The following is a 26406-nucleotide window of genomic DNA, read 5'->3' as shown; positions in this document are numbered from 1 at the left end:
GCCATGGCACTAACGAATGGGGGTTTATTCCTTGTTATGTACAAAATACGCGTACAGTACAGGAATATGGCACTGGGGTGGCAGTTGCAGACTACGGGTGAAAGCTCCCGGGAAGTCTGCTCTGCCGCGATGGCTCTTCTGAGCAGGTTCGCCACACAGAAGGGGGCCGCCTTGCTCAGAGGGTCGCGGGACCAAGTGGGTCCGCACGTCCAACAGCGAAGAGCACCAAAAGTCAATCTGTCGGGCGAAAGCGCCCGCGCACCTCCGATGCTGAAGGAGAGAGAAGCCAAAGAGAGGGCGAGAGGGGCCCGCTCCTCAGGCACTGTTCCTACGCGCGGCGCACGACGTAACGTGAGCCACGCGCGCATGCAGCAGGCTCTGCGCCGCGTCGGCGCCAGCGGCCGCGGGGAATGTACGCTATCCAAAATAAAGCTTGGAACTGAGTGTCCCCAGCGATCACATGGGCAAATGGACCAAGTCGCGCGTGAACAGGAGCCAGGGGTCCAAAAGGGGTCCCCACAACGTGCCAAAACCACTTTCTGATTATGAGGCACGCCATAGTGGAGGTCTCCGGAAATTTCAACCACCTGGGATTCTTTAACTTGCACCTAAATCTAACTACACGGGCGTTTTCGCATTTCGCCCCCATCGAAATGAGGCCGCCGGGGCTCGGCCGCTGGGATCGAATCTCGTGGCTGGGATTCAATCCTGCGACCTCGTGCTCAGCAGCCCAACACCATAGCTACTGAGCAACCACGGTGGGTGAATAGCAAGTATTTCATGTGCTGTGTATGTACGTGGCTATCATTATCAGCATTGCAAATGACATTCCAGGTTTTTTGCCGACCATTCACATATTGCGCATGGTAGAACCCTATGTATTTATTCTTTCGTTGCTTCATGAATAAACTGTTGTAAGTCAGCGCTGTGTGCATGTCGCTCTCTCGTGTCGTTGTCTTTTTTGTGCTGTGTCCTTTTCCAATTACACGGTGCAGTGGACTTTGACAGTGCACCACACGCCAACGGCAGTACGACTTCATCAGCGAGAGTGAACCAGTGTAGAGTGCTGGAACAGTCCATCCCAGTTAAAGCATCACGACGGCAAGCCCGCCGGAAAACTCAGGTTAACTGTACATCATGGGTCAGTTTGCATGTTGAATGCATTCCTAGCAGGTTTTTCTATAATCACATGCATGCTGTGGCATTATTAAAGGGAAAATCAGACATCCACCCGTTCGTTATATGCTATGGCATATAACCGTCTTATCAATTCTGTTGCAAAACAGTCAGATGCAGTTACTACAGATATGCCTTCAGTGAATTCCTCATTTCAGTGCAGTTCTTCTCATTCGTGAGTGCATTCTTATAAAGCTCGTAAAGTTGCTCGAATGAGTATTACATGTTCGACCAAAAGGCAAAAGAGTCAGGCACCATTACTTATGCTGACTGACGTGCCCAGTTATACTGCATCGCTTGCAGCATCGACTGCTGAGCGTTTCACAGGATCTGAGGATTCTGTTCAGGTACAGTTCAACGTCCAGCTGTGGTACCCAGCCAAAATGAACTCCTTGCTTCGCCTGACAGGCGTGTAACTGAACCCAGTGGTTCAATGCAGGCACCTTCAAAACGAATGACTGATGTGCCCAGTCCCCATGCTTTCTCTGAAACACCTAACGCTCATGTCTCCGAGCCTTTGTGCTCGCATGCTGTCCTTCATAAGTCTTCGCTCCCAGCTGTGCCTGAGGAGCACGTCAGTGAATCTTCGGATTCTTTTGGACCTTGTTCTTTGCCTTCAGAGTCGTCTGATGGGTGCTTCAGTGGGCTAGGTTCGCTTGGTGAGTGCTTAGCGGAGCAGCAAAGCTCAAAAGCAACTTCGGAGCTATTACTGGCACCTATGGATGAAATGCAGCTTCATGCACCGCAATTGCCTTGGCGGTCAAAAAGGCGGCACCAGAAACCAAGCCACCTTCAAGATTGCATTTCATGATCCTTTCATGTGTTCATAATAAAGGGATAATCAGACATCCACCAGTTCGCAGTAATTGCTAGACATCCACCTTGCGGGCTTCCGCAGAACTGTTACGTCATGTGTTCATATTTTATTACTTGTATTTCTGTAACATACCTGGACAGGTATTCAGGTGTTTTGTTGGCTCGTTAAAACGGACGTTTGGGCGAGTTGGTAAGCCATATTTGAAACAGAACAGCGCAGTTTTGACGGGGACAAGCAGGGAGAAACGACACGGACGAGCGCTGTTCGACACGACATGGCAGCGCTCATCCGTGTCGTTTCTCCCTGCTTGTCCCCATCAAAACCGCGCTGTTCTGTTTCAAATTTTGTTGGCTGCTGTGTGGTCCATTGTGTTCCGTGTTCATTTTTTGTTACGTGTTTTTAATTATAAAAAAAATTCAAGTGCTCTATTTTGCTACTTTTTGTTCTTCAGGAAGGAGAGAGAGTTGGGAAAGGATGCCAAAGTAATGTATACCATTAACAGATGTATAATGATGCTTCCCCTGCCTTCTGTTCAATATGCCTTCTTACAATTACTATTGTATAATGTATGACATTGCTTTTCCCAAGAATTGTTTTCAAAGAGAGGGGGATGGTGTTATATCGGGGTTTCAGTTTCAAGACCGAAACTTACTCGCCCTCGAGGGGCGCTGTGACAGCGACGCTGCGCCTATTTAAGGTGCCACGCTTCAATAAACTCACTCTCAGCCTCGGTCCCTGTGTGTGTCTGCGTCTCTCTTCAGGCTGCTGTCCCGGCGTGCCCAACATGCTCGGCGTGGCATTCTTGGTGGTCACATCGACATAACAATACCATGCTTCGAAGGCAGCATTTTTTTTACCGTATTTACTCGCATAATGATCATACCCCTGAATTTTGTCGTCAAAATTAGATTTTTTTCTTTCCCATGTAATGCTCACACCCCAAACTTGATGCAGCGATATGTCGTGCTAGCTAGTCTAGCTAATGATGATCGTGCTTACCATTTGTCAAATACTGTCAAATGCTAGGCGAATGACTCTTGAAGACATACCAAGTGGTCTGCACGCGCCAAACATTCTTAAGCAGATGCCCCATTTTATTCCTTTCATCACTTTCTGCGCTCCCATGAAAAAAAAAAAGAGCTACAACCAAACTTGCCTTGGCTTTATTACTTGTAGGCATAATGGTTTTGGCCAACAACAACAACAAAAAAGATGCCTTTCAATTCTTCTCGTGTGCACTCGTGGGCACGCAATAAATCGCGAGCGGCCACGATAGTGGCCACATTTACACTGATACTGTTAGGGTAGGGTACACTGTTAGAAGTGTACCCTATTCATACACCGACGCTTGTAACACAGCTAAGATATTCGCTCACCGTTAGCGGAAACGTGCCGTATTAGGATAATAGTGAAGACAAATGCCACAGTTTCCGCAGCATGCCCGCCATGTGTTTCTATGTCACTGGCAGCTAAGCGCGCCCATCTCTGTTTCTGTCCCCTCAAAGTGAACATGGCTATGTTATGGTCGCAAACTTTCCAATATTAACGATATTACTCATTACTGATACGGAGGAAACTGTTTCAATGCGCGTAATGTGCTCAAAGAAGAAAAAATATCGTGTTCAGCACGTTCGGCTTGCTCCGCCGGCTGCCATTTTTGTTTTGGTGTCCCTCACTATTACAGCGCAATTGTGCAGCGGCAGCCGCCTCTTGACCGGTTGTCATCCCGCAGCAAATGTGGGATGAAAAAAAATTCTTTTCGCGAGAAATTTAACTAGCGTAATGATTGCACCCCTGAATTTGCGTCAATTTTTTTGACAAAAAAGTCCGATCATTATGTGAGTAAATACGGTATATCACGAGCAGCATGGAACACAACAAACCAGAAAATCGCGACATCCGAATGCCATTCTTTTAGTGACGGACACTTCGTAGTACAGTTAAACCTCGGTATAATGAAGTAGGTAAAATTGGCAATTTGCTTCATTATATATAAATTTTGTTGTATTGAAATTCAACCTTTCATGCAAATAAGTACAGTCACCGATTGATTTTTCTTACACAGAAAGGGGCCGCAGAATTTTTCGAATTACCGGGCAGACAAAAAAAAGCAAATTTGAATTAGACAACAATTTATTTTGATGAATTTAGGAGTCGGCAAATAATGACACAGTTTCATGCCACGTCGACGATATCTTCACATCAGCGGTACGAATTAAGTGAAGCCAGCCATGCTTTCGCATGCACTTCGCCCCCACAGCTGATAGCGTCTCCCGCACTGAGACGACGCTATCATGAAAAGCGCCGGCAGTGGGGAGCAAATGCTTCGTCTGCCTCTTGCTCCAACGGGTCGCCGAAAGTCAAGATTACGCGACCTCCAATACTAAACACGCGGTAAGACAGCTTACATAATGCCATGTCGTCTTAACACGCCCATTCTTTGCACACAAGGTAGATTACTTCTAAAGCAGGGTGCGTAGAGGCGTATGTGCTCAGCGCGCTTATAGCCATGCGTAGCCACGGCCGAGACACATGCCAACTTATCCCCCCTGCCCCTTGCACGCAATTGCTTGAGTTAATGCGAGCTCGCTCCCCTCCCCCTCTTTCCCTTTGCTCGTGTGAGAAGGTGGCACTCAAGAAGCCACCATCTTCCTTGTCTCACCATCGCACACTTTCACTTGCACCTAAAACACAAAGTGCGCGAGGTGCGATAGGATCTTATTGCACTTGGACTTTATAAAGAACATGATGCAGCTCCACTTCGGTAGTCACTCTTGTCATGCTGCACGCGATTTCAGAGGTGTGTTTGCAAACAGACGTTTATAACTCAACCATTTGACCATCTGTGTCCACGGAAGTTTCCATTTACTGTCTCGCATGCCTTTGTGGCGGAAGCGAAATTTCGTTATATTGAAATTGCATACAAATACACTTTCTTCAATTGTGGTCCTATATACACGGCGTTCTATGTACAAGAGGTTATAAGAAGTTAAATACTTTGTTATATCGAGAATTTCGTTATATCAAGGTTTAACTGTATATTTACAACTCGCAGCTCATATGAATAACAGAAAGGCTTGCAAATGTATGAACTATCAGCACCAGAAGCCAAGGTGAAAAACACTGTTACTTCATTTGCAGCGTAGCAAGTCAACAAATGCATAGAAATCATAGAACCGAATCTGAACTGTGTGTTTTTATCTTATCTTATGTTAACATTTCGGCGCTGATGATACGTACCGGATTGTGCCATTCATGGCTAAGTTGCAGTTTTCTGTATTTGTTGAACGACAGTCATTTCCCAACCACCATAATCAAAACAAACTGTGAAACTGCTCTCGGCACAATTGCGATGGATTTTCTCCTCTCCGCTTTCATTTTTTGGTGCTTGCATCTAACCAAATGCTGCAATCAGCGTAACGTGCGACCAAATTGTTGGTTGCATGTTGAGGGGTGGGGGGGGGGTGGGGGGGGATGATACAATTGCAATTTTCGGTGCACTTGACTGAAACTGCACTTTCGGAGAGACGAAAATCGCACCGTGTGAAACAGGCTTAAATGCCCTGACCTTCCAAACAATCTGCTTAGATGTTTCTATTGCTTCCTCTGTACTTTTAATAAAGCATGCTTCCTAATGTGCAGGTAATGACAGAAACTTTCTATAGTTGTGAATGCCAGGATGTGAAAACTGTTGGCAAGAAGGCTGTACGTTATTCACATAACTAATAGAAAAATATTCTATAGTCAATTCTATTCGCATCTAGCACTATTTGACTCATATTCGATTCAGTCTGAAAAACTGCTATATGCACACCCCAAATAAAGTGAAGCAAATTAAGATTTTTGACTTCAGCAAAAACCTCAGTGGAGGGCTCCAGAACCAGCTGTGGTCCTCTAGGATATGAAAAAATACATCCTCGGTTACTTCTCCTATGAAATGCAACCATCAGGTGAAACACGCATCTTGGGCGGGGTAAGTAACTCCAGCTATATTCCAGCAAATGGTACTCATAAAAGCAGACTGTGTGAACGACCACAAGGCATGCCTGCTGCCGTGCTTCTCCCTCCACGGCCATCCCCACTCGGTGGGGGAAGTCATTTCCAGTGTACATGGCAGGCCGCACCATGTGCCTTTCAATCTATTGGCCATGGTTCAGCATGCTAGTCAGTATGTTCTAAGCACTACAGTATCAAGATGGCGGCATTGTGTCAACAAGCCGAACGATTCGAAGTGTGACGGCACCTCCCAAAGCCCGATATTCTACTCGATTTTTGCTGACAGCACACTAGAAAAGTGTGATTTCACAAACTTGTACTTCCCATTTCTTTCTAATTAATATTACCTCCTGTGATTAAAAAATCACCAACGATTACGATACTTTCTAATGGGAAATTTGAAGGCAGCTTTATACGTGTTTTCATTTCATGATATATTGAGGCAAAGAATTTGGGAAACATGTAGCACAGTTGGCAATCATCGAAAATTTGATCTGCGGGTCAAGTGCGTCGACTTTTATACATGACTTGGTGAATATTCCAGAGTAATTGATGGTGCCGTGTGGCTTCCAGAATGTACTACACAATTCACGTCGCACATACAATCAGATTACAAAACAATCACAAACCATGACAATCGAAACAAGCGTGAACGAGACCAAACCAAGCAAACCAAACAAGTGTGAGCGAGAGCTGACGCGAGCAGGCGATAGTACAAAACGAGCGGTCTGGCTGAGACCAGTTACGAGTATGCATCGAGTGGTTGGGTGGGTCCGCATGACACTAGTTTCCCGCGCGCATGTCACTGAAGGGGCCCGCTCTGGTGGGCTCCGCCGTTGACGGCTTGTGTCTTTTCTATCCCGCTCCGTGTTTGCTCTTTGATCTTTCACTCTGCTTGTTCGCTTGGTTATGCCGCCACAGAATGTGATGCTCGCCACAGGAACGGGCGCCTAAGAGCTGCACTCTAAAAGGAACAAGAAACACCAACTTGCCAACTTTCAATACTACTGCAAAATGTGAGAAGTGGAGTGTGTGGTGTGCCGAGTAACCGCATATATATGCAACAAAGGCATACAATTGAATCTATATTGACTATTACAACCTGTAATACAAGGGCCACATATCTTTTCCAAAGTTCCAACTCAAATTTTTTGGATTCGTCCAAGTAAATAAAGTTGCGCACACTCAAAAAAACTGACATGCCTTCCAGTGTGTGTGACACGATCTTACGAAACCTTTATTTTACTAGTTTTATTCTTGCCCCTGCTGACACATATCCACGAAGTTGAAACAGCTGTAATCTGGTTTAACGCAAGTGCGCTGACCTTATCGACAGACGTTTTCCCACTTGAAGGTTGCGAGATTAAAAAACACTACCAAGGTTTTCCCACAAACATGAACAGAATGTTTCAGTCCATGGTGCCTGTGTATGTTTCAAGTAGAAAAAGCGTGACGAAAGCTCCCTGCACAATAAGCACAGTGCATAGAAACTGAACTAAGACAATGTTCTTGAATATCATTACAACAGGCAGAACAAAATGAAGGGATGGAGCCATGATACCTGGGAGGGTCCGAGGGAAGCCGGTAGGAGCGTTTCTTGCCAAACCGCTCTTGGGCCTTAATGAGGGGCCGCACAATGCGCTTCTTGTAGGGCCGGTAGCCAGAACCAATCTCCAAGCTCTGTTCTCGCCTGCAACACATGGAGTCTTTCAAGGAAATTGTAAGTACTAAAACGCAACGCTATGGTATCCAATGAGATAATCTGATGGATACTATGACACTTGACCTTGTTTATCTGATGCTTAGAGGTGCCCTACAAACACTAGAGAGCATGAAAACATTTTACACGGATGGTGGCAGGACATTCTTTAGCGAACATTAACCAGCCCCTAAAAAAAATTCGCAATAGATTGCAATAGTGAAATTTCACTGCAAAAGGATAGAAAGTTGGGCGAGTTGGTACGGTAACATGATCTTGGATTGTAGCGCGAAGTTGAACACAGACACAGAAAGGAGCAGACAGGACGAGCGCTAACTCTCAACAAAATTTTTATTAAAACGAAGAAAACACACACATATATATATAGGTGATATAGGCGATCTATATATATAGGTGCTGCGGTTTTTACAATCACCTATATATATATATATATATATATATATATATATATATATATATTCGTTTAAATAAAAATTTTGGTGAGAGTTAGCGCTCGTCCTGTCTGCTCCTTTCTGTGTCCGTGTTCACTTCGCGCTACAATCCAAGATCATGAATTTCACTACTTTGAAGTGCCAAATTTTCTGCCTTTATATGTACCCAGCACAGCTACCAATGAAGTAAACAGAAGAAACCTTTTGGTCAGCTCACGACCGAGTCTTTTTCCATGTCTCTGCACATGTGTTTTCAATGGGTTCCCACGAATACCTTCACATTTCAAACAACTTTCATGATGGACACATACAGGCCAGAAGTGATCAAAATATTGTGCAAATACCTAATAGTATATTTCAAATTGCATAAAAGAAAAATGTAGAATATTGAATAGAATATAACAAAATTTTATGCAAGGAAACCAGGTACAGCACATGCTCAGGAGTCTACTTTTTAACAAGATTGTTGCTAGCTCCCAGTAAGTTTGGTACCCAGAAATTGTACAGCATGGTCTAATCCAATAAAAGAGAACACCAAATTAGTATGCTGATTACAGGTCAGTTCATATACAAACGTGTGAAAAACATGTTTTCATAAGTAGAATGCTGCATCCATCACCTGCTTTTTCCTCTGTCTAAATGAAATAGTTATGTTATGTTGACCAATGAGGTCTTCATTTCAATAACAGGTCATACTGTGCGGCATGGCAATTTTACACTGCTTAGAAAGGGTTTGTTTTCCAGCTTGCCTCAAGAAAACAGAAGAGCTTTCCAATATTTATAGCAGGTGGGATCTGTGGGTTATCGTCAACACGTCAAGGCCAAACTGTACAACACACACCATGTGACTTCGCATCACTACTCTGTGCTAAGGTATTGTTGACGCAGCACAGGTCAACAGCATTCGCTCCAATGGAAAAAATAGCAGGTGCCTGTTCATGTTCAACCTAGTTTTGTACCAGTCGACAATTACCAAATAAGGAGGTTCACGCAACAGGCCTCACTACATCTGTGTCGGATAGTCAGTGCACAAGTCAAGTGGCCTGTTTGCGCCTGCTTTGTAAACCCAAAGCTAGTTTTGTAACGGATTACTTGAAGCTACGAGGAGACCGATGCATGCCTATGAATGGTGTCCAGAACAAGAGGCTGCGCCATATGGTGTGTCGATAAGATGGCAGCTGTGAATAATGTCAGTGCCATCCTGTACACTTGATTTTGTTGGCAAGATGGTTTGTCGGCTTTCCAAGTGTCATGTGGCCTCAGCAAATAGATCTGTATCGATTCGGCACCAAACTGTAACACATAGGGACCCTCAAAAACTTTTCAAGGCACCATATTTCGGTCACAAGTTGTGTAGACTGACGGTCAGAGAGATAGTAAATGCAACAAGACTTGCAGCGATAGGTGTACACAGTCCAAAGTCATTCAGTCGAGAAATGTCAAAATAGAAGAAAGAACAATATTATATTGCAGAAGCAACGACATACTGACATGCAGTTCGACTCAACTGCAGAAGGCCCAGCCACTTGCTATGGCTGCTCTTTATTCACTTTTGTGACATCATAGTCAGAACCAAGCAAATTTGCAGACATCATAAAACTACAGTCATGGCACGCAAGCGGCTGTAGTATGCAAACATAACACCCCTCCCCCTTAACGAGAAGAAAGGGAGTTAACCGAGGGGCCCGATTTTTATTAGTCATATCATAACAAGCCAACAAACACTGACACCAAGGACAACATAGGGGAAATTACTTGTGCTTAATAAATGAATTAAAGAAAGGATAAATTAATGGAAATGAAAGTGGATGAAAAATCAACTTGCCGCAGGTGGGAACAGAACCCACCACCTTCGCATTTCGCTCAATTGGTAGAGCATCGTACGCGAAATGCGAAGGTTGTGGGTTCGGTTCCCACCTGCGGCAAGTTGATTTTTCATCCACTTTCATTTCCATTAATTTATCGTTTCTTTATTTCATTTATTAAGCACAAGCAATTTCCCCTATGTTGTCCTTGGTGTCAGTGTTTGTTGGCTTGTTATGATACCCTCCCCCCTTAGACAGACCATTATTAATAATCCACTAATACTAAAACATAGCGCCTCAAATTCCGCTGAACATTACAAACTCACTGTGAAAGACGCAAGCACGGCTGATCAATGGTGGATGACGGCTCCCTCGATTCAGTGACAGGTTCTGCGACGTCTTCGGTCAACATTGGTTGATGTGCAGAGGCGCCGTCTGAAAGTTGAACTTCTGTAGGTTGCTGCTCTACAACTTCACCATCTTCGGAAGTTCCGCTGCTGTGCCCATTGGTTGTGCGGAACTCGACAGGCTTGCTCTCTAGTTGCCGTTCTGCGATTGCCGGTTCCGGTGTCATGGTAGCCATGCCAATCCGATGTGAAAGCTGGTACATATGGTGGCAAAGTACTCAGCCATCCAGTAACACAACCTCATAGGACACCGGCCCCGTGGATCTCGAGATAAGTGCTGCAATCAATGACGGGCCTTCACTGTAGTTGCGTGTGAAGACAAGATCTTCTGGCTGGAACGTCCGTGAGGTAGGCATAGGTGCTGACAGCCAGGATTACCTATCCGCAGCCCTGTCCAGATGCAGCCAGTCCAGTACAGTTGACAACCGACGGGCCATTAAAAGTTCTGTCGGTGACCGACCTGTGGCCGTGTGCGGGGTTATGTGCTGCTGTAACATAAAATCAGCCAGTCACTTTTCCCAGTTATCGTATATGATTCGAGATAGGCCTTCTTTTGGTCATTTGCCTGTCCGTGTCTTTTATTCTGTTGTCCGTGTACTTTTTGCGCCTAAAACCATTTCTAAAAATCATTCTATCAGCCTGTCCATTCGTGACGGGGTGGAAGGGTGCCGATGTAACCTGACAGATCAGATTTACACTCAGAAAACTCTTGAATTCGAGGGACGTGAATTGCACTCTGTTATCTGAGATGACTGCGTCCGGCAGTCCATGTGTCACAGATAGCCTCCACAGGACACCAATCATGGTGAGTAACGTTATCGATGATACACGAATGACCTCCAGCCATTTTGAATACGAGTCAACCACTACCAGGAAGGTCTGCCCCTGAAACAGCCCGGCAAAATCAACACCCAGCTGGGACCATGGTGTCCGGGTGAGCTACCAATGGTGGACTGGTCCCTGTGGCATCTTTGGCCACGCCTCCTGACATGCCTGGCACCAGCGAACCCATTCTTTGATAGCAGCGTCCATTCCAAGCCACCACACGTAGCTGCAAGCGAGTGCTTTCATCCTGATGATGCCTGAGTGTCCTGCGTGCAGGGTTTCAAGTATATGGAAACGTAACTTTTCAGTCACCACCAGTTTATCACCCGAAAGAAAGCAACCCTTGTGAGTAGACAGTTCATGTTGCCGTGAAATGAATGGCGCAAATTCGGCGCACACACAGTCCCTTAGCCAGCCCTTCCACGTCCAGTTCAGCATATAGGAAAGGGTGCGATCTTTTGCAGCACAAGTGGCTATGTCCGCAGCATGGAGCTGGCGCTCTGGAATCATAGTTCGGCAGAAGCGCACCGTCCGTACAGCGCTAATAGCCATAGTCTGCTTTCGCAGGAAACGTGCTGCATCTGATCCGACATATCAGCAAGAAGTGAAGGAGCGACACAAGGGCTAATCGGTGCATCACGTGACAGTCGAGGCTACCACTGCCACCTTCCAGAAAAGGGCGTCACCGTGCCCCTATAAAAGGTGAAGGAAAGGCTGGCACGGGCTACAGTTCGGCAGCAGCGCACTGTCCGTACAGCGCTAATAGCCATCGTCTGCTTTCGCAGGTGAGCTAACTGTTAAGGAGTCTAGCGTTTTATTGGATTGTCCTGTGCGCTGCTGCCGAACAAAGTGTATGTTGATACTGATGTACACTTGCTTTGTTGTCTGAGCTAGTCAGGCAAAATGGATGTGAAAGAGTTGTGCCAACAACTAGAGAATTTCAAGCGGGACATGAGAACGGAACTCAGAGAATTGAAAGACAGTGTAAATTTTTGTTCCACTGCATGCAATGGAATGCAGGGCCTCACGAAAGATTTAGCTGATTTGAGGGCTGAGATCAAGGAGCTAGTGAAACTTAATGTTCATTACAAGGCAGAGAACGAAAGGTTGTCATAGAGAGTAAACGAACTAGAACAGTATCAAAGAGCCAATAATTTAGAAATTAAAGGTGTGCCCGGTGGAAATGACGTCATGACAGTGATAGAAAGAATTGGAGTAGCGCTTGGCGAGAGCATTTCAGAAAGTGATATTGACACGTGTCACTGGGTGTCAACTGCAAAGACTGGCGTCAAAAACATTGTTGTGCGCTTCGTGCAAAGGATGAAAAGAAACCGTGTGCGCATGAAGGCAAGAAAAAAAAGCAGCTAACTTGTAAAGATCTTGGTTTCACCTCAGACAACTCAGTGTACGTCAACGAGCATTTGACGCAACAAAACAAAAAACTTCTCGCGTCTGCGTGACAGAAAAGGAAGGAAACAAAGTGGCAATATGTCTGGACTGCCAATGGCGTGGTGCTTGCTCGGAAAGATGAAGGCTTGCCCATTCTGCGCATCACCACTATTGAGGACTTATCTAAGATGACCTACATAATGATAAATTATGACACTAATATGGCGTCTACTCATTCATCTGATCACCAAGTGACAGACGCTTATTATGACATGCAAAAGTTGAACAAAGAATATTCCAGATGCAAGACGTTATCCTGTATACATATTAATACAAGAAGCATTAGAAATAAGTTGGATGAAATTAATGAGTTAATACAATCAAAAACCGAAAAATTTGATGTTCTGCTTTTTACGGAAACATGGTTAACTGCAAATGATCCGGTTCCACAGTTTTCAGGGTATAGCTCGCATCGTGCAAGAAGAGGAAATAAAGCCGGTGGAGGGGTAGCAGTTTACGTTAAAGAGCCGTTGAAGTTAGTTGTTATCGATGAGTTTTCTGTTATTACTAATGATGTGGAATGCTTGACCGTGCACCTAAATAAAACCATTGTAAGTGTCGTATATAGGCCCCCAACTGGAGACAAGGCCACATTTTGTAGTTTTATGGAAAGGCTACTGCTTCTGACCAGGGGACGTATTCTGAAACGTTCGCCTCCGCGAAAGTTTCGCCCTGGCCACGCCTCCGCCAACGGCGCGTGCTGATTAGACATTTTAGCAAAACCGGAAATTAAACAGCGCGGTCTAGTAGTTCCGGCCTACGTCATTTTAACGTCACAGTGCCGATGGGTGCTCTCGACATGTATTGAATAAATGAACATGTCTCTTGGCGTATCTTGGCGTTCGGTTGGTGGTGGAGTGTAGTAGAGATAAGATAGGTGGTAGTTTATAGTAGCCTTTTTGGTGGCGTTTTACATGCGCTGTTTCGCGGCGATGTTTGTTGACTCATATAAAATAAAATATTTCACACCTCCTTATTCAATTCATTTTACCTAAAGAGGCCGTAAGCAAACGTAGTCAGTGCGCAGCACCCGTACTGCGGCCACCACACTCGAAAACAACACGCCCAAGCCGCTCTGCACTCGCCGGGTGCGGCGATGTTTGTTGACTCATATAAAATAAAATATTTCACACCTCCTTATTCAATTTATTTTACCTAAAGAGGCCGTAAGCAAACGTAGTCAGTGCGCAGCACCCGTACTGCGGCCACCACACTCGAGAACAACACACCCAAGCCGCTCTGCACTCGCTGGGCGCGATCTCTCATGCTATGTGAAGCGTTCGAGAGTGCGTGTTGGTAGTGCACGCTGACGTCACGGGTAAGCAGTCGCTTGGCTTATTGAATGTGACTTTCGCGGCGGCGAAACTTTCGCGGAAGGCGAACGTTTCAGAATACATCCCCTGATCGACTAGAGAGACTTGTGTAATTATGGGGGATGTGAATGTCAACATGATCACTGATAACGCATGGTCGCTAGAACTCAAAACATTGTTTTCTTGTTATGGCTGCAGTAATTACATTACTGCACCTACAAGGGTAACAATCAATAGTGCTACATTGTTAGACATATGCATTTTGAATTTAAATGAATGTGATGTCAAGTCGGGAGTACTAATAGCAGACGTAAGTGACCATTTACCTGTGTTTTTTCTTATAACTAAAGACCCGGACAAACAAAACAATGACTACAAACAGCGATATTGCCGAATAATTAGATCAAATACTCTAGAGCAATTCCAATATCTCCTCCAGTGTATAGACTGGCAAGAAATCTATAATGAAACAGATGTAAACAGAGCGTTTGCTCTGTTTCAACGAAATGTGCTCGCGTGCTATGATTTGGCTTTTCCACTTCAGCCAGCGGCTTCTGGAAAGAAACATAAAAAGGCGGGCAAACCTTGGGTCGACAAAGACTTGTACGAACGCATCAAAAAGAAAGACGCTATGTATCACACCTTCATCCGCACGCGGCAGCCTGACCTATTCATGACGTACAAGAAATTTAGGAATGAAGTACAAGGTGATTTAAAGAAAGCAAGGTGTGATTACTATGAGCGCCTTTTCTCGAATATACGAAGCAATCTGAGAAAAATATGTGATGCCGTTAATGATATAACAGGAAAAAATGCAAACACGCATCCGCAAATGACAGGCTTAAACGGACTGGAAATAGAATGTGCGGAAATGGTTAGCTGCATGAATACGCATTTTATTAACGCTCGTATGAACCCTGCACATGTTGCAATCGAAAACGATCACAGGTTTTCCACAACACGTGTATCAAATTCCTTTTTTTAAACCGACATGTGTGGGTGAAGTAAGTGATCTTATCAAGACATTAAAAATGTTTCAGCTGGCGTAGCCGGTGGCAGTCCTATTCCGGTTAAATATGAGTCACACGAAATAGGGCCAGTGCTCGTGCATGTTATAAACTTGTCTCTTAGCACAGGCATTTTTCCAGACGAGCTTAAAATAGCGCATGTCACACCAATTTATAAAGGGGGAAGTGCAGACCAATTGTCGAACTACAGACCAATTTCAGTTCTCACGATATTTTCAAACCTTTTTGAAGGTGTTATCTATGCAAGATTTTCACATTTTTTTTACGAAACACAACGTTATTGCGCAATGCCAATACGGTTTTAAAAAAAAAATAAGTCAAATGAGCAAGCTTTACTGGATATTAAAGATAGAATAATTGCTAACATCGAACAGAAGAATTAACACTTGGCCTACTTTCGGACCTGAGAAAGGCGTTTCATTGGATTGACCACTATATCTTAACTGAAAAATTGGAAAGATACGGAGTATGAAGCATTGCAAATGACTTGATAAAAAGTTATATATGTAATAGAAAACAGTTCGTGCAGCTGGGAACTTCTGCATCTGACATGCTTACCCTAAATCAAGGTGTCCCACAAGGTTCAAAGTTAGGACCGTTACTATTTCTAATTTATATTAATGATATTTCAGATTTACCAGGTTCACAAACGTTGGCAATGGATGCGGATGATACAAATGTGTTCTTTACAGCTGATAACATAACAGAATTACAGCAGTGTGTAAATTAATATACAACTTTGTTATGTTACTGGTTGGCGACCAACAAACTCCAGCTGAATGCAACTAAAACAACCTAAATTATTTTCAGGGCGCCTAATAAAAGAATTCAGGGTAGAATACAAGTAAAATTTAAAACTACCTTATTAAACAGGTTAAACAACAAAAGTTTCTGGAAATACATTTCAGTGAAGAATTGTCATGGAATACACATGTAAATTCCCTTTGCGGTGAATTGTCAAAAATCATTGGTGTAATCCATAAAATTGCACACCTGACCCCTCTATGGCTGATAAAACAACGGTATAATGCACTTATTTATTCAAAGCTTTGCTACGGGATATTGGTTTGGGGTACAACCACCAGAACAAATTACATGAAATTGATTACCTTACAAAAAAGAGTTATCCACTTATATGCAAATTACTATGGCCGTTTTTCAGATCTAAGAACCGGTCCACTATTCCAAAAATATGATATGCTGCGTGCGGACCGGATATATTATATACAAATTCTTCTAGAAATCCGAAAGAGAAATCCAAGCGCTTAATGTAGTGAATGTAACCTCTCCAGATACTCCTTGCGACACAGCTCACGACACACACCAAAAGCAAGGACAAATTACGGGAAACAAACATTTCTCTATCAGTCCACAAAAATAATGAACAGTTACAATGCATCTGTATCCTTAAACACTTCTTTACAGACATTTAAAGAAGAAATAAGAGATTGGTTAGATAGGGAAGATATATACTTTAAAATTGAATAAATGCGTGTAATAAAATGAAAAATGTTTCTGCCTTGAATTACATATTTTTTCCTTTCAGGATTAACATGTGATTTCATTTAATATCTATTGTTGGGTTTTGTATCAGCACAAATATGTTGGCATCGACATGCTGTTTCCAGTTTTTGATTACTTTTGGCACACAATTAGGATGTTATTTTTTTGTGCATGTTTGCTGTATATTGCTCCATAAATTCGCTGACGTTTATTTCGTGTATAATTGTACAATTTTAGCATACCATTACAATCTGCAATGCTTACTTGTACTTAGCTGTTGCTGTACATTGTACTATACATTTGAAGAAACGAATGACTATGGACATTGCTACCATGAATTTTCACAGTAACCAACGCTGTTGTAACGTACAAAATTGTGCATATGTGTGTGATCTGCTGTCAAACCTGTCGTTCGTGGGGGCTGAGACCTTTCTCAGGCTTTATGCCTTTAGTCTCAGTCTACCCTCATTTGAATGAACGAGAAATAAAATTCAATTCAATTCAATATTTAACAACATAGCGACCTCCGCCAGCTCAGGGTCATCCTGGTGCGGTTGTGGCAAAGGCAGCCTGCCTAGGCTATCCGCGTGGCCCAACTGTCATCCACATCGATCGAGTACAGAGTACTGGTAGCCATTTAAGAAAATGGACTAATGCAGCATGCATTGCAACAACATTTGTGATGTCTGACAGTTGGGAATGAACAACCCAATCAGTGGCTTATGATCCATGTGAACCTGAAATGGGCAGGCGTACATGTCATCGTGGCACTTTTTCACACCTGCCACAATAGCGACTGCCTCCTTGTCGATACGCACATAGTTCCTCTTGGCGGCGGACAAGGTTCACGAATAAAAGGCAATTGGAGCTCCGGTGCCATCTGGCTCCATACCGGTATTGGAGCATGGCTCCAATACCGTACGGAGATGCATCACAACCAAGGATCACTGGTTTCCTTTCGTCAAAGTGTAGACTTGGTCGGATGCCAAGAGCCATTTCACACTGCCAAAGACACTCTGTTGCACTCGACCTCAAACCTAAGTTGCATGCTTGTCCAGCAGGCAATGTAACTGTAACAAGCATGTGACGCCCCCTCGGGCACAATCTTCGTTGGCCCGCCAGGCTCGGTAGGCAACATATAAACACCGGAATAAGGCACCGCAATAAACACCGACGAGCACAGCTGCTCGGCGGTCAGTCATCGTTCATCACCACCGCTGCGGAGCGTCCGTCTAACGGAGGGTGCCTCGAACCCTCCCTCGTTCACGAACCCGGGCGGATCGTGACACTGCCGATGAGTACCCACGGATTGTCCCACGCCGCCGCGAGCGGCGAGATTGCCTGTGCGACCGGTTCACCATCGGCGAAAGCTGCGGTCAAGTTGGCGACAAAGGGCAGTACCTGCGGTCGCTGTGGTAGTGCCAACTCGCCCTCACAGTGTCAGTTCTCTCAAGCACAATGCTTCATGTACGGGAAAACTGGGCACTTAGCACGGGTATGCCGAAGGGGGAGGATGAACAGCAAACAGCAGCAGCAGCAGCCTCGTTCAAGCCCAGGTACCACATAAGCCCGCGGCCAGGATGGCCATCGCAAGGGTACGTGGCAGGGGCGTGTGGCAGCAGGCTCAAGTTCTTCCGCAGCCAGGCTCTACGTCGTGGCTGAGAAACCGCCGATTTTTGACATGTGGCACACAGGCCTTGTCCCGTCATCTGTGCCACCGTACATGCTGACCGTTGAAATCTGTGGGCACCCGATTTCCATGAAGCTGGACACAGGTGCCAGCTTGTCGGTCATGGCCGGGAAACTCTTCAGGCGTACTTTTCCCGGCATGTCCGTAAAGGCTTCGGGCGTGATACTGCACAGCTACTCCGGGCAGCTCTCCTAGGTCCAGGGTCAGGCACAGGTCAGCATTCGCTTTGGCGACAGGGAGGCAACCCTTCCCCTTTACTTAAACAAGGGGTCGTCGCCGACGCTGCTGGGCCGAAACTGCATTCATGCACTGGGCGTTCGTCTGCCAGAGTACCAGGAAGCCAGCGTGCATGCAGTGCAAGACGTCCCCAGCCTCCTAACTGAGTTCAAGTCCCTGTTCCAGCCAGGGGTGGGCACCTTCGCGAGCACGACGGCTGGCATGTACCTGAGGGAGCCTGGCAAAGTTTTTTCAAGCCTCACCAATTGCCGTTCGCCCTGAAGGCCGAGGTCACCCAGGAGCTGCAACGATTACAGCGAGAGGGAATCCTGGTGCTCGTCAAGACGTCTGAATGGGCCGCTCCCATCGTACCAGTCCTCAAGCGAGACGGCAGTGTTAGGATCTTCGGGGATTTCAAGGTTACCATCAACCCCATCGCTACTGTCGAGAAGTACCCGTTGCCCCGGATTGAAGATCTCTGGTCAGCGTTGTCCGGTGGACAGAAGTTCACCAAACTTGACCTCAGAGAAGCTTACCAGCAGCTTGTGCTCCAGGATGCCTCCAAAAGTATGTCACAATATCGACAACTTTGGGGCTCTTCCAGTACATGTGCTTACCGTTTGGCATGGACTCAGCCCCAGCCATATTTCAGAGGGAGATGGACAAACTCTTCAGGGGCATGAGGCACGTGGCGGTGTACTTGGATGACATCCTAGTTACTGGAAGCGACGACAGGGACCACCTGCAAAACCTGCATAACATCCTGGCACAGCTGCAGGATGTCAGCCTCAAGCTCAAGCTGGAAAAGTGCACTTTCCTGGCCCCCAGTCTTGAGTACTTCGGACATGTCATTTCCCAGGCTGGCCTATCCCCGGCTCCCCACGAAGTTGATGTTGTGCTCAAGGTGCCTAAGCCCCAGAACAAGAAGGAGCTTCAGAGCTACCTCAGCCTCATCAACTTCTACAGGAGTTTCCTGCCGCACCTGTCGGAGCATCTACAGCCGCTGAATCTTCTGCTTTGAGATGGTCAGTAACGGGTCTGGAAGAAGGAACAGGACCGGGCCTTCCAGTGCAGCGAGGAGCTAATCACCAAAGCTCCAGTGCTGGTGCACTTCGATCCTGCCAAGCCTGTCGTCCTTACCGTAGATGCATCGCCGTATGGCATGGGAGCCGTTCTGGCGCACCGGGACAAGGATGGCTAGGAACGCCCTGTGTCGTTTGCTTCTCGTCGGCTTCATGCTGCAGAGCAATGCTACAGCCAGCTGGACAAGGAAGGCCTGGACCTCATGTTCGGTGTCGAACACTTTTACCAGTATCTGTGGGGCCGGAAGTTCGAGGCGGTCACAGACCACAAGCCGCTATTGGGGCTGCTGGAGACAGACAAGGCAGTTGCTGTGCAGGCATCACCTCGAGTGGTACGCTGGGCCTTGAGGCTGGCAGCTTACAGTTACCAGCTGGCTTACCATCCGAGAAAGGACCTGGGACCTGCTGATGCCCTGAACCGCCTGCCCCTGCCAGAGGTGCCTGATGCTGTTCCAGAAACTGCTGAAGTGTTCGTGCTGGAGCACACGTACACGGAGATGCTCTCCAGATCTGCGGTATCGCAAGCGACCAGCCGGGACCCAGTCCTGTCTCAGGTGGTCAAGGCGGTGTCCAGTGGGGAGGAATTGGTTCAGCCGGCCTATAGCCACAAGGCCGCTAAGCTGAGCTTGCAGCAGGGCTGCCTACTGTGGGGTTCCAGGGTTCCACAAGGTCTCCCACAAAGTCTCCAGTCCAGGGTTTTGCAGCTGCTGCATGTGGGTCATCCGGGTGTGGAAAAGACTAAGATCGTGGCCCCGTCCCATCTTTGGTAGCCTGGCCTGGACCAGGACATCGTTCACATGGTGCAGAGCTGCGAAATCTGCCAGGAGCATCACCGGGCCTCACGTCATGTGGAAATCACCCCCTGACCATTCCCGCAGAGACCCTGGTCCCGCCTACATGTGGATTTTGGGGGACCTTTCAAGGGCCATTACTTCCTGGTGGTGGTGGACGCCTTTTCGAAGTGGGTGGAGGTTCTACCTGTCATCACTACATCAGTAGGCGCAACCATTGCAGCGCTACGACAGGTATTCGCCACCCAGGGCTTGCCAGATGTCATCGTGTCCGACAACGGTCCTGCTTTCGCCATCACTGAGTACCTGGCCTGGCTGACGAAGAACGGAATCCGCTGGATGATGGTTCCGTTGCACCACCCTGCTTCAAATGGTGCAGCCGAGCGGGTGGTGCAAACCATCAAGGAGAAGCTGAAGAAGAGCAAGACTGGGGATTTCCGGACGCAGATTGCCCGGATACTGTTTCTGTACCGGACCACGCTCCACAATGTCACTGGCCGTGCCCACTGTGAGTTCCTGCTCGGTCGAATGGTCAAGACACCCTTGGACGTCTTGCATCCAGACCTCCAAACCACAGTGCTCCTGAAGCAGCTGAAGCAGAAGCTGGCTGCTGACCGAGGGTGCCGTCCCGGGCCTTTGCCGGAGTCGGGAGCTCCAGTTTTCGCCAGGAACTTCCGTTCTGGCCTACCCTGGTCTGCCGGACAGGTGGTGTCTCCTGCCAGCGCCTCATCGCTCCTCGTCCGCATGCCAGACAGGGCCACCTGGCAGAGACACGCCGACCACGTTAGGCCTCGCCTCGGGATCTGGCCAGCACCCTCAACTGCCACTTCCGAGTTCCAGCCCGCAGGAGGACTAGCGGCAGCACCAGTCGCTTCCAGTAGAGCACAGCCCACCTCGGAGACGGGAAGCGTTGCCAGTGGTGCGGCACTCGTTGGGTCGGTGTCGAGCCTGTCACCACTCACAAGGCCGACCACTGCGGATCCTCCGGAGGGAGCGAGGCTGGCTCAGGCAGCACCTGGCATTGCCACACCCGGACCGTCAACACCGATGCCCAGGAGGAGGCCACAGGATCGTTACTCGCCTGGGTAGCAGGCACTATCGACCTGGCTAGGGCGGAGGCAGAGCCTCACACTTTGAACTTGGATGTTTGTTGTCGACAAACAAACTCGGGGTAAGAAGGTGTAACAAGCATGTGACGCCCCCTTGGGTATAATCTTCGTTGGCCCGCCAGGCTTGGTAAGCAACATTGGTCACCGCACCACAATAAACGCCGACGAGCATAGCTGCTCGGCGGTCAGTCATCATTCATCCCCACCACGCTGCGTGGCGTCCGTCTAACAAACGGTGCCTCGAGCCCTCCCTCGTTCACGAACCCGGGCGGATTGTGACAGTAACGGTTCGGCTATTGTTGCCTTGTGAAATACAAACCAACAGCACAACATTATGTGACAAAAAAAGGAAAGGCAGAAGGAGGAGGAGAGGGCAAATCAAGCCTGCCTCATGTCAACATAAGCTGTGCAGGAAATTGTGTTCAACATGAGATAAGGCAACAAAAGTGCGACGTACGCAGTCATGGCCCTTTTCCTTGATCTAAAGGGCTTCTAAAATTCTTGCTTCTGCCTGGAATCTTATTAATTTTGTTGAACAGTGGTCTACATTCTTCACATGCAATGCAATGAGCGGGCAAGTGCGCTTCTTCTCTTTTCCTAATTGATAATGCATGCTCCCCTGTGCGTTCATTCTCTTCTTACCCCCCTTCGTTTTTTGTCCCATGTGAATACTGCCTATATATGCAGATTTGGCACAAATAAACCCAGCTGATAGCATAATATTATTTTCACCTACATGCAATAATCCATTTATTACACACAATCTCTAGTTCTCGATGCTATTCCTCACCAGTGTTTTAGTATTCGATGGGATGAAACTCAGTGGAATGGTTGTGCGACTGACTATGTATGCATGGTACTAATTAATCAAACTTAGTACAACAAATCATTCACGGGTTTAGGTGCTCGTGATTGGTAGGCAATTTACAAAAACTTTTTGCTCTCTGTAATTAACCCTTTGAAGGTTTTCGCTGTACATGTACGGCGGCGGTTTTCTGTCCCGCAAGGTCTTTGTCGTACGGGTACGGTTTCGAACCTCCGTCTGAAATTTCGCGCCATAATGACGATCCGTGCTCACTGGGAAGTGCTGCCACCTCTCAGGACTTACAAGAAGCGTTTGAAATTTGCGCTACCTTCTTGGGGAGATAAACAGAACTGATTTCTAGCTTGAGCGCGTTGCGCAGACTGCGGCAACATCCCTTTTGCGGTTTCGGTTTCACCCATGATCGCAACGGAGGCGCGCGAAACGTAATTTTTCTGTTTGTCGGCACTCTCTTGCTGGGGCCGTGGAAGTTGATTTCTATCTTGAATGGCGCTGCTCTTAGCTTATCACCGCCGTTCGCGAGGTATTCTCGCTCTCAGCGGCAACACGCTTTCGCGGTTTCAGTTCCGCCGCGTGATCGCAACGGAGGTGCGCGAAACGTGATTTTTCTCTTTGTCGGCAGGCTCTCGCAGGGGCGGCGAAAGTTGATTTCTATCTTGATTGGCGCTGCTCTTAGTTTGTTTATCACCGCCGCGCACGAGGTATTCTCACTCTCTGCGGCAACGCGCTTACGCGAGAAAGTGCCTCAGACCTCTGCCCAAGGCACCTCTGCCCAAATGGAGGATGTTCTAAAAACTGTTGACAACTTACACATTTGCCGCAGGGGACTTAATATGAAGGACTTTCCTTCTGTGGCTCCTGAACGTGCTATCGTTGACTGCCAGAGTAAATGGAGGCATAAAAGATGCCCACTGCTGTTACCTGCGGGAGATATATGTCGTGCATGCAGTAGCCTGTCTGACACTCTCAGAATCCATGCCAACCGGCAAGCTGCTCGAGCGAAACAGCGGCAACCACTGAGATGCATCAGGCTGTCTGTCTCACTTGCCAAAAAACAGAAGGTTGACGCCTTGCATCGCGCAAGGGCTCTCTTGCTAAAGTCATGGGCATGGCTACTGAATCGCAACCGACTGATAACTAAACAACTTGAAGAGAGCAAAGATGAAATAATGAAATTGCAGGAGGAGGATGTCAAAAAGAAACTGCAAACTCTTAACGTTCCACCGATTCAGCTCCTTCTTGTGTACAAATGTATATCCGCAGCTAAGTGCACAACAAAGAATAACAGGCGCTATACAGATGACAGGCAACTCCTATGCCTCTTGCTAAACATCAGGAGCCTCACTACTTACTCATTCTTGCGAAGTAATAACATATTGCCCATGCCATGTACTTCCACCATAAGAAAGTACATAAACATGGTTGGGCTGAAATGCGGTTCTGACGAGAATTTTTTTAAAGCTCTCAAGATTAAACTAGCAAGAAAGACACCCTTTCATCGCAGAGGGATGCTGATATTATATGATATACAGGTCAGGAAATAGATGACTGTAAACTCGAAGACCATGACGTATGCTGGTCTTGTTGACTATGGAGACCAAGGTGGACAAAGTAATAAGTTGGCAGACCATGATTTAATGTTGGCCTTCGCACCTTTTGCTGACAGTTATTTACAACCTGTAGCAGTGTTTGCTTCAAAAGGAGCAACAAAGGGGACTGTCTTTGCACAGCTGTTGCTGCAGTGCATTGTGCACTTAAAGCAGGCAGGAATTTTTGTTGATGGTGTAGTCTGCAATGGTGCATCTACAAAGAGGGCCATGCGGAAGCAGCTCAGAGTAAGCGGTGCTCTAGGACATGTGGTTAATGGTTTTGAACATCCCCTAGATGCCTCAAGAAAAGTGTATGTCGTGGCAGACACACCTCATTCATTAAAGTGCCTTCGGAATCGTCTCTATGACAAGAAGATTTTGAAAGTAAATGGGTGGCTAGTGAAATGGTCGTTTTATGATGCACTTTTCGTGGCAGATACCAAAAATGCAGCTGAACTTAGGGTGTGCCCAAAGCTCACATATTGTCATGTAGATCCTTCACATATGCTCAAAATGCAGGTGAAGCTGGCCACACACGTTTTCAGCAACTTAGTTGGCAAGGGAATATCTTTCTATGCACGAAAAGGTGCACCTCAGCTTGACAATGTCGAGCCTACTGTGGACTTTACGCTCTCAGGAATAACCTTTTTGACGCTCTCAATCTTCGCTTTCCCGCAGAAGACCTTACACTTGGATGTAAAGATTTCCATGTACTTGAGTCTGCGTCTAAGTGGCTAGATAGCTGGTAGCAGGAAGTTGTGAGGGTCGACATTCACAAGGATATTTCTTTTTAACAGAATATACAGCCGAAGGCTTGCATGTTACCCTTAAATCTGTTCAGGAACTGTCAGCATTCCTTCTGAAGGAGTGCGGTTTCAAGTACATGCTGTCAGCCAAAATGAACCAGGACCCCTTGGAGTGTTTTTTTGGTATTATAAGACAAGCGGGTCGCCAAGATGAGCATCCCACATTCACAACATTCCTGCAGCTTTACTGCATGCTTTCTCTTTATTCTTTATTGAGGCCACCATAGTTTGGCAACTGTGTAGTGTCTGAGAAAGAGCAGTCTGGTTTTCTCACCCTCAGCGACTTTAGAGAGGTGTTTAAATCTGCAGGTGTTCAGCACACCGATAAAACTCATGTCCTCAAGCAGAAGCTGTATGGCTTTATCAGTGAGGAAACCTGGGAGTGCGATGATGTGTTTGAGCATGATTATTCGAATGCTGCAGTTATCAACTGCATTGTGTATTATGTCACTGGATTTGTGTCACAAAAGCTTGGTTCTCAAATCCTGTACAGTTTGTAAGGAGGCTCTGGTTAGACAGAAAAGCATTTCAAAGCTACCTGAAGCCGACTTGGTAAACTGTAAAACGAGAGGAAGGCTCACGCATCTGAATATGCATCTGTTTTTTCTTTTAAACAACTGAGGAGCACTTCACAAAACATGCTGGCGAAAGAGATGCATATGATTGCACGACTGACGCTGTGCTAAAAAACTTCAACTTCACATTTCCATGTGCTGCTCATAAAGAAAGAATGCTTGCTAAGCTCTTACACTATTACGTGTGCCTGTGTATGCGGCAGTACTGCCGTCAGTTGAGAAACAAGCAGGTAAAAAAAAAGCCATGACTTGCGTAAATTGTCAAAACTTGTATGATTTCTTTTATCTGGGATGAGCGCAATGTGTAATATAGTGCTTATGTGTAGTACATATGTGACTAACTTTTCTTTTGTGTGTGTGTAGTGCGATGTACACTGCCACTCTTACCAATGCAATTTTTCTGTACTGCAAATAAATTACATTTATGCGGTCAATGCCTAATTGCCATCCTCACAAATGTATACATTCTTCTCATGCACAAGACTATAAACTGTACGTATCAAACTTAGATACAAAGTATGCGTGACAGACAGCATCGAATTTCTAGTTGCCAAATACACGCAGACACTTTGTATGGCAAAGCAGAATAAGGTTGCAAGGGTTATAACAGTTTATTAGCTGTTTTCTGGGCCAAGATGTTGCAACTGCTTCTTGTGAATTCTCTTAAAACCCACGGCGTTATTGCCATGATAGGTCGCCCATGAGCGGTAGAAAATAAAGTCGGTGTTATAACAGTAGCTACGCTTGACCGCCTACGACAGGTGACCAGAGCCAGTGAAAACATTGCAGACGCTTATTCATGCGATATAAAGGACCCATGTCTCAGCACAATGCATTGGCGGGCTAGTTGGTGCGGATCCATAAATACTTTGTTTAGCGCAATACAACGGACACAAGCAAGGCGACCAGGACAAGGCGCTACTCTCAGATAGCCGGACACAACTCGCTGTTTCACCTTTGCAGCATATAAAACCAAACGCTAGCTGCTTGATAAAAGATGTGCTTTTACAATGCAGAACATGAAGGTGGCAAGGTCAAAGTATTGATTTTACTGGACAATTTGCTTTGGCCTCGCAATGATGCCATTGCGAGATTAATCGGGCTTCTTGTTCACTTGGCCCCACTGGCCTCACACCACAACCGGCCCTTACCAGGCCTCAGAGTGGAACAGCTCAGCCGGGCCCAAGTTGGTAGCGCCATCTGTTGGGGCACTTGAGAAGCAGAGCTTTGCCGCGAAGCGGAAAATGGCGGCGTC

General features: G+C 46.4%; 1 protein-coding gene across 6 annotated transcripts in view; it reads right to left on the bottom strand.

Moving 5' to 3' along the window:
• Nucleotides 1–26406, bottom strand: part of LOC126543970 (mitogen-activated protein kinase kinase kinase 13-like) — a 593636-nt gene that overhangs the window by 302205 nt on the left and 265025 nt on the right. For 5 of the 6 annotated variants that reach the window (XM_055061158.2, XM_055061159.2, XM_050191137.3 and 2 more), the window contains exon 10: nucleotides 7551–7679. The exons of the other annotated variant lie outside the window; for it this stretch is intronic. In XM_055061158.2, coding sequence (XP_054917133.1) covers nucleotides 7551–7679 — 129 coding nt within the window. The remainder of the gene's footprint in view (nucleotides 1–7550; nucleotides 7680–26406) is intronic. 6 annotated transcript variants of the gene reach the window in all.

Source organism: Dermacentor andersoni, chromosome 1 (genome assembly GCF_023375885.2).
Source record: "Dermacentor andersoni chromosome 1, qqDerAnde1_hic_scaffold, whole genome shotgun sequence".
Lineage (NCBI taxonomy): Eukaryota > Metazoa > Arthropoda > Arachnida > Ixodida > Ixodidae > Dermacentor > Dermacentor andersoni.
This window is presented reverse-complemented; position numbering and strand designations above follow the sequence as displayed.